Raw genomic sequence first — 9,574 nt, 5'->3', positions numbered from 1 at the left:
CCAGGTCTGTAACACACCAAACAAAAATAAAATTACTTAACTAGTGATCACTATAATAAAAAATGAGGAGGGAAGATGTTCTGTAAACTTTAATTTGATTAGTGATAAGACAAAGAAAAAGCTTAATCAGTGGCTGCAGAGAGATTTTTTGAGTACTATTGTTGACAAAGGAAGAAGGTTTATCCTGTCTTACATATGCAGCTATCCCCTTGTTTGTCAACAAAAAGCTCTGAAATTCCATTCCAGGTTGGAGGACTAGAATATTTACTTTTGTGTGATTAGAAGATAGAAAAACTTCCTTAATTTGATCTAAATTCCACAAAAAAATGCTCTTACCATGGTCATTAATTTACAAACATAATTTCTCCCCACATACAGTAGGTTCTTCATAATGGAACATTGCTGAATTATTCTGAATTCCTTCACACTTTTGGCATTCCAATCACAATTGTTATGGACGCCATTCCGTCTGGTATTTTAACCCTAATAAAAGGCACTGGTAAACCAGCCTCATTACCATCTTTGGACCCTAAATTGACCTCAGTTGGTCGTGTATGAGGAATAATAATCGTAACATTCGCTCTTTATTCCAGAAGGATGTCACCAGTACCCCTATTGCTGTTCCCTATTGGTCTAATTTTGTTGAGGTATTATCCTGCTCAGCAATAGGTTTAAGCTTGACATATGTGTTAACTGTTCCTTATGTGGAATATGTCCAGAAACAATGGTGCACCTGTTCTGGCAATGTCCCTACACCACCACTTTTTGGAAAGATCTTTCCCAATACATTACTGATAAACGTGTCTCTGATTTGTCTTTGTTGTGCAAAGGTGTACTGTTTGGTTTCCACAACAACAAAAGCTCTATCCAGTTCTTATAATACATCCATGTTTTGTTCCGAGAGAAAATAGCTTGTTTTGGTAAACGGCAAAGGTAAGACAACATTTCCTATTTCTTGAAAGTGAGTTGGATCCACAGTTGGATCCGTGTATCTGTATACATCTGTGTAGATGAGAGAGGGACAGACAGAGAGACAGACAGACAGAGAGAGAGGGACAGGCAGTCCCTGTATATGTTGTATATTATATCTACCTGTTTTGTATCTGTTTTATTATTCTGTTTGGTTCATATTAAGGTCAGTTACACACACATTATCCCTCACACTATATTTATATAGTAGTTTTACATACAGTAATTATATAGTAAATATTTAGCTGCTCATTTCGTGACTTGACTTTTGTTCAGTAAATGACTTTGTTATTCCTTAAGTGGTGTATCTCACATATTTGTCATGCCTTTAGAGTCAGGGTGTGACAGAGGTTAGTTACTGCATGCTGGAAACGATGTGTGCGGGTTTGTAACGTTGACACTGGACTGATCTCGGGAGGTTGGCTAGTTGAAATGTTGGGCACCCCTGATCTAGATGAATGAATTTCACAATGTATTTTATTTGAATCTATTGACAGCTCTAATTATAATGGAAGACAGAGAAGATGAATACTTGATGGTGTTGGGATTTACGATTTGAATCTCAAGTGACCTTTTTTTTAAATCTGGGAAATGTTCAAATCAATTCAATTCAATTTTATTTGTATAGCGCCAAATCATAATATATATTATCTCAAGGCACTGTACATAGACAACATCAAGGAGAGCAGAGAACCCCAACAGTTGACAATGAGCAAACACTAAGTATCAGTGGAAGAAAACAGGAAGAAATCTCTGACAGAACCAGGCTCAGGGATGTGCGGTCATCTGCCTCGACCAGTTGGGGTGAAAGGACAATGGGGGACAGCAGAGAGGTGGGGGACAGAAAGGGGGGAGGGAAAGGACAAGAGGGAGATGAGGTAGAGACAGAAGAGAGAGAGAGACCAGGAGCAGATACACAACAACTGTATCAGGTTACAAGTTTATACAGTTACTGATATCGACTTTTTAATTACAAAATAATAATAATGGTGATGATAAGTATTATATGGATAGCCTCGAAAACTGGGTCTGGATCCTGCAACCTGCAAGATGAGAATACAGAGAGAGAGAGAGAGGGAAGGAAGGAAAGACACAAACTAGGGAGCGAAAGAGACAAGGTTAATGACATATAAAAGTTATAATCATATCCTGAGTGTGAGAGAGTGAATGTGCGTGCACCACAGGAAAATCCCCCAGCAGTTTAGTTCTATAGCAGCATAACTAAGAGCTGGTCCAGGTTTCCCTGAACCAGCTCTAACTATAAGCTTTATCAAAAAGGAAAGTTTTAAGTCTAACTTTAAATACAGAGAGAGGCTCTGCCTCCCAAACTGTCATTGGAAGCTGGTTCCACAGGAGAGGAGCCTGGTAACTGAAGGCTCAACCACAAGTAAACCTGTATTGTGACCTAAGTGGTCCGCTAGGGTGATAAGGTAAGACTAGGTCTTTCAGGTATGAAGGGGCCTGACCATTAAGTGCTTTGTACGTGAGGAGGAGGATTTTAAATTGAATTCTAAACTGTACGGGGAGCCAGTGTAGAGAAGCTAACACTGGAGTTATATGGTCTCTCTTTCCAGTTCCTGTCAGAACTCGTGCTGCAGCATTTTGAATTAACTGAAGGATTCTAACAGACTTGTTGGAACATCCTGCTAATAAGTAGTTACAGTAATCTAATCTAGATTAACAAAAACATGAACTAGTTTTTCAGCATCCTGTAAAGACAGAATGTTTCTTATTTTCATAATGTTCCGCAGGTGGAAGAAGGCTGTTCTGGAAATGAGTTTTATGTGTGAATCAAAAAACATTTCCTGGTCAAAAGTAACTCCAAGGTCCCTCACAGTGGAACTGGAAGCCATGGTGATGTCATCTAAAGTGACAATGTGATCAGAAAGTTTTTCTCTGAGGTGTTTAGGGCCAAGTATAATGACCTCAGTTTTTTCTGAGTTTAAAAGTAGAAAGTTACAGGTCATCCAGGACTTAATGTCTCTGAGACATTCCTGGAGTTGAACAACCTGATTTATTTCATCCGGCCTAACAATGAAAGTGTATGTTGTACTTCCCAATAATGTTCCCTAAAGGAGGCATATATCAGGTAAAAAGTATACTGTAGGCCCAAGCACTGAGCCTTGTGGAACTCCACAAGTAACTTTTGTTTGTAGTGAGGCTTTATCATTAACATGCACAAACTGAAATCTATCAGATAAGTATGATTTAAACCAGCAGAGGGCAGCACCTGTGATCCCAAGAGTTTTATTATTGTGATGAATGGTGTCAAATGCAGCACTAAGATCTAACAGGACAAGTAAAGAAACTAGACCATTATCTGAGGCTGAGCGAAGGTCGTTACTAACTTTAACGAGTGCTGCTTCTGTGCTATGGTGTAATCTAAAATATGACTGAAAATCTTCAAACAGGCCATTAATGCGCAAACATTCACATAATTGATTAGCAACCTTATTGAAACTACCTATTAACGTGGCTACAATCTTGCCTTGTTTTGAGGCAGTTCTTGACCTTTACAGTGAAAGTTTTGAAATCTTTTATCAGTTTTCTTTTATTAGACATGAATTCCACATGTGACTTCCTTTGATGGAGAAAGCTGATTGCCCGAACGTAGTTCTGCAGTGGGATATTTTACAGTTGTTATTGTTGTTATTGGTGCTAAATTACTGACACATTTATAAATTCATTTTACAAAGCAGAGATCAATGAAGCTTTCCAACTCAATAGTTTATATTTTTGCAGTATATGATAATGATGCCAGCGAATTGTTTTTTTATCTAGAATTTTCAGAGCTTGAATGAACCTACAGGTTTTATTGTGGCAGGAGCAGCTTGTGCAACATGGGAGAAGACCATTGAAGACCATTGTTTTTGAAATTTTCTTTATATGGTAACGACATTTGAGTTGAGGATCTAGTATAATTCCCAGATATTTGAATTCTGTCACTGCACTGATGTCTCGATTATGTATGCTAACTTTGAAGTGTTGCTGTAGTCTAAAGATCGGGTGGAATACCTATGTAAGGGAAACATTGAATAGCCAAGTACTCCATCAGGACCCGCAGCTTTCTAAGGATTCACTGTCATCTCATAGATGTCCCTTAAGAATGAACACAGTGAAGCTGTAAGTCGGTAGGGTCAGTGATGATGATGATGGCAGCTTTTCCCCTGGGCTTTGGTTTTTTTTTTCAAGAGAGAAGATGCACGCAAAAAGAAACTATTTTTGAGTCTGTAATGAAGAAAAATATACGGAAATATACGGAAGAGTACTAGGGCCACTTGTAAAAAAACCAGCATGAATTCTGATATTAAACAAAAAAATACTTTTTTTCTCAGAATTCTCACCTTTTTCTCAGAATTCCTGCTGTTTTATTCATTTTTTTTTACATGTGGCCCTAATTCTCTTACGTACATATGAAAATGATGGGTGTTGTGGGTTATTTTCCTAAGGATAAGAAGTTTTTATTATTAATGTATTTGTTTGTTTCGTTCTTGAAATAGCCTCGGGCAGTGGTTGGTTGCTCAGCACTCAGCTTTTACGAGACATTTTAAACCACGCTGGACAAACACCTGTTGTTACAGACTGTTGAGTTTGATAAACACCTTTCAGGCTTGCTGAGATGCTTCAAGACATGGCGCGTAAACACAAGTAGTTGAACACATTTGCAATGCTGTTTACTTTGGATGCAATTTGATTTGCTTGATAAACAAGTTAAGGTGTTAAGCTTTGATGACCTTCAAGCTACAACCACCTCCTGTTGCATCTCTATAAATGCTGGTGCATTTCGAATCTTCTCTTTGTGAGTAGCATCAGATGTCTGCAGTTCCAGAAGTTGCAGCCATCACATTAGAAGGGTGAGTTAATTTAGTTATGTTGAGTTCATTTTTATATGCTACTTTATTCTTATATTTTGTCTAGATTATTTAATTATTTTGACTATATTAATTTAGCTTCCTTTTTTTGGTTTTGTTGCGTCAACTACGACTCAAATAATTTGTTTTTTGCTGCATTTGCTTGTTTTGTCTGTCTTTGTAGATATGGCCCAAGGAAGAAATTATTATAATTTGGTTTGCATGTGTAAAAATGTGTACACTGACCAGCTAAGTGGGCGCACTGAAGATTTGGTCAAAAAAAAGTTTCCGTCAATTGTACATGTTTGGTATAAGGAATATGCAATATGGGGGCCTTTTTACCCCACTGTTACACGCCTGTGAACATTTCAACGAAATATCGAAAAAATCGAAAATTTATTTCCATTTGGACACCTACCCTGCTTGACCACTTTGCTCTCGCTCTCTCTCTTTCTCTCTCACTCTCTCTGTCTCTCTCTATCGTGACAAATGTTAATGTCTGAGTTTCTCAGGACCTTCTCAGGTGTAGTTTTTTGCTGTGATGGTAACCGATTCTTCCCAGACCCTCTTTTTGGGGTCCCTGCTCGAAAATGACATGCCCAAAGTCTATTTCTGCAATTACAAGCTCTATGTGAATTATCTTGGTATCAAAATATAGAGAACACTTGTGAGATTCCACCAGTAAGTTTCACTGTAGATGCCACTGTGCCAGAGTAAATGCAGATGGGACCCACCATAAATGAAAGAGATTTTTTCCCTCGCCCAAAGAAATATTGCATTTTAAAATAAATATCACCTTCAGAAATGTGCTTTAGGGGTTGTTACATGACTCATGGAAGTCATGTAACAACATGTGGACATTAGCTGTGCAAAGTATGATGATGCTGAAGTGAAGCAGAGTAAAATTACAGAGGTTTTAGTAAAGAGATGCCTAGGTGACTCTAGTTTGACACTATCTGTGCCATTTAAGATGTACATGTCATTATTAGTCTAATACAAAAAATAAAAATATTACTCAAAAATCAATATATTTGTAATTCTGTGCTCTGGAGCGTCAAAGACAGCTCTGAGTCTCAACATGCAGGGCCATCTGGCCAACATTGGCCAATCTGGGTGTATAACGCAGTGTGATGGACATTGGCCCTTCTCTGGAACAACTAATCAGAGCAGGAACAGTCCCCAAAGTCCCCATGCTGGGAAGTGTAAGTCTTCATTAGAAGTGTTTTTGTTCCGGTAAAAATATCTTGTTTTTGTAAACAGCACAGGTAAGACAACATTTCTGGTTGTATTTCTTGAAAGGGAGTTCTTGTTTTGCTCTTATTTTGCGGCTGGATCCGTGAATCATGGTCGGCTTAAAATCCGGCTTAAAATCATTTAAGCCGGGTTTCTGACCTTTCTGTGGGTATGCTGCATGTTGATCAAAGGTAAACATGCCTGTGTGACATCTGTGTCACTCTACTCTTCTTTAAACAGTTTGGTGGGGATAGGTTCTAACTGACAGGTTGATGGCTTGGAGGATGATACTAATGATGTTACCTCAGGGAGATCTATAGGGGAGAAACTGTCTAACTGTGCACCTGGTGCTTCTAAAGCTTTTAAGCTAAAAGATGGTTCAGTACCACTATGAGGGAGGAAATGATCAATTTTTTCTCTAATTGATGTAATTTTATTCACAAAAAAGTTCATAAAGTCATCACTGCTCAGTGTTAAAGGAATAGATGGTTCAGTGGAGCTGTGGCTCTGTGTCAGCCTGGCTACAGTGCTGAAAAGAAATCTATGATTATTCTTATTTTCTTCAATTAAATAAGAGTAATAGGCAACTCTAGCTTTGTGTAGGGCTTTTTTGTAAGCTACAAAATCATCTTTTTTCTGGATACTGGTTACTGGAACGCCATTTTCTTTCTAATCTGCATAGAGGCTGTTTGAGAGCGCAAGTATCAGAGTTAAACCAGGGTGGTTCTTTTTCAGAGGGGCAACACAATCTAATGTAGTACACAGTGAGGGTGCTACAAGGTTATCTATGAGGGCGGGAGTAAAATCACAATAGGTATCTTTAGATGTACCGAGTTAAATAAAGGTTGCACTGTCTCTTACCTTACCTTACCTGATAGTAATTCATTATTGTACAACTAAATGTGAGTAAATAATGTAGCTTATGTCCTGTACATCAGTGCAAACAATGCTTTGTGGAAGAAAAATAGATTTAGTCAAATCCGGCTTTTTGTTTTCACTTGTCTATCTTGAATCAAGTTGTATTTTATATGTCAAGGATATGCCTCATTTCTCTTTATGGATCTTTTTCAGAGATGTACAAAACTACCTTCATTGCACTTGCAGTGCTACTCTGCTCTTCATTCTTAGTGAACGGAGGGAAAATCTTGGTGGCCCCTGAGGATGGAAGCCACTGGCTCTCGTTAAAAGTCATCCTTGAGGAACTTCACTTAAGAGGCCATGATATCACCGTGGTGGTGCCATCAGGCTCAAGTCACATCAAGCGAGACGCTTCTCTCTACAAAACCATCACTGTGTATACCCCGAGTAGACAAGAAATCATTGATCCATATGCTGCCAGCAATATAAAGACAAAGCTGGAACACTCTTCGGAGTGGACCAAGTTATTGGCAGAAATTGAATTCCTAGTTAGTTACTCCACGTGGCATTTCAATATGTTGAACGAGCTGTGTGAAGATACCAGACTGATGGATGACCTCGTGAAGGCCAAATATAATTTAGTTCTGTCAGATCCTTTGTCAGGTGTAGGGGTGTATCTGGGTCGCCGTTTGGGTATTCCAGTTGTACTTGAAGGGATACTGTCTTGGTGGGATGATCCCCATAACTTACTTGCACCAAGCCCACTCTCTTATGTTCCAGTTGGACTGTTGCAGCTAAGTGACAAGATGACATTTGCTCAGAGGGTTGAGAACTTCATTGCCTTCCTTGCATCTTCGGTAGTTCTGCGGTACTTTAATGCTGTAATAGATGACCAACCTGTTATTCAAAAGTACTTAGGAGGCAGTCACAAAAATCTCATAGAACTGTTTCAAGCAGCAGATCTGTGGCTAATGAGGACAGATTTTCTCTTGGAGTTCCCACGCCCCACAATGCCAAACGTCATCTATATATCAGGATATCATTGTAAACCATCCAAGCCCCTTTCCAAAGAACTAGAGGATTTCGTCCAGAGCTCTGGTGAACATGGCGTCATTATTATGACGTTAGGAACCCTGGTGTTAAAACTCCCTGAGCGCATCACGGACGACATTGCAGCTGCTTTTGCCCAACTTCCTCAGAAGGTGATCTGGAAGCACACGGGAAAAAGACCGTCCACACTTGGCAACAACACCTTAATTGTGGACTGGTTGCCACAGAATGACCTCCTGGGTCACCCTAAGACCAGAGTTTTTGTGACTCACGGAGGCATTAATGGAGTACAGGAGGCCATTTACCATGGCGTCCCTATGATTGGACTACCCCTCGCAATGGACCAACCAGAGAACATATTCAAGATGCAGGTAAGAGGTGCGGCTAAAGAAATGCACATTGGAAATGTGAACAAAGATAATTTCCTGGAGGGGCTGAAAGAGGTACTGTATGAACCGAGTTACCGGGAGAACATGAAGATACTGTCTGACCTGCAGAAAGATCAGCCCATAAAACCACTGGACAGCGCCATATTCTGGATTGAGTATGTCATGAGGCACAAGGGAGCGCCACACCTAAAGTCAGAGTCTTACAAAATGTCTTTCATCCAGTACTACTCACTCGATGTGATTGCATTTTTGCTGCTACTGTGTTTGCCGCTATCTGCTATTTCTATTTTGGCTGTAAGGTTTCTGTGGCAGAGAGTGTTTTGTAGAAGCAAAGTAAAAAAAGAATGAGTGTACATACAGTATACTTCGCAGCATAAGGTTGCCATCGGTCCCCGTAAGGTTACTACAATTTCTAATCAGAAAGAAATCACATCCCCTTAAATGTGATTTTTTTTAATTTATTTATTTAGTTTTTAATTCTTTCCTTTTTTGTACGCTTGTGTCTTTGTGTCACTATTACTCTTATTACTTTTCCTTTTTGTCTTTTGTGCCTTTATTGTAAGTCATTTACTACACTCAATGTAAAATGTTTCAGATATGTTCAAGATGTAAAATCCAAATTGAACTGAAATAAAAAAAAAAAAAGATTTGATGTTGATTTCTTGTTATAAATATTTGGAGTCATAAGCATGACACAAATAGTCTTTTATAAGAATATAGCTCAATAGGCTGAATAAAACCTCATCCCTATGGCTCAAGTCTCTGGTCTGTTTTTCATTTGTATGCTAGGTGTTCTGTTTCAGATGTTGTTATGTTCTCATAAACAACAACATAAACAATGCAACATTTTTCATATTTGTCTTATCCTTAAAGAAAGCCCACATATTCATCGGTTTGTGGCAGGAGCAAGGGGAGGAAATGTTGCAACAACACAACCTGGGGGAATCTCACCTCCAGGCAGTAGAGGGTAGTGTTACAGTTATATTATAGATTTATAGAATATAATGTAATGTATATTAGGGCCGTCAACTGATTAAAAAAAATTAACTCATTAATCACACAATTTTCTGTAAGTAATTGTGATAAATTGCGAAAATAAACCTGAAGCTTATAACAGATATTTATTTAAATAAAATCATGGAATGAATGTAGAATCAACACAAAGTATATTTAAATTCAAAGACTGTTTTAATGGCTTTCTTTCAACTTTCAGTTTCTCTCCTG

At 38.6% G+C, this 9,574-nt stretch overlaps 1 protein-coding gene across 1 annotated transcript; it reads left to right on the top strand.

The window, feature by feature from the left end:
• Positions 1-4,778: 4,778 nt before the first annotated feature.
• LOC122770193 (UDP-glucuronosyltransferase 2A2-like) lies at positions 4,779-9,103 on the top strand. The gene is made up of 2 exons (XM_044027209.1): positions 4,779-4,823; positions 7,125-9,103. The coding sequence occupies exon 2, from the start codon at positions 7,127-7,129 to the stop codon at positions 8,696-8,698; it is 1,572 nt and encodes a 523-aa protein (XP_043883144.1). The 5' UTR covers positions 4,779-4,823; positions 7,125-7,126; the 3' UTR covers positions 8,699-9,103.
• Positions 9,104-9,574: the final 471 nt, after the last annotated feature.

This window comes from Solea senegalensis, linkage group LG5 (assembly GCF_019176455.1).
Source record: "Solea senegalensis isolate Sse05_10M linkage group LG5, IFAPA_SoseM_1, whole genome shotgun sequence".
Lineage (NCBI taxonomy): Eukaryota > Metazoa > Chordata > Actinopteri > Pleuronectiformes > Soleidae > Solea > Solea senegalensis.
This window is presented reverse-complemented; position numbering and strand designations above follow the sequence as displayed.

Coding starts and splice junctions, on each gene's coding strand:
- LOC122770193 (XM_044027209.1), top strand. CDS start 7,127: ATGTACAAAACTACCTTCATTGCACTTGCAGTGCTACTCTGCTCTTCA.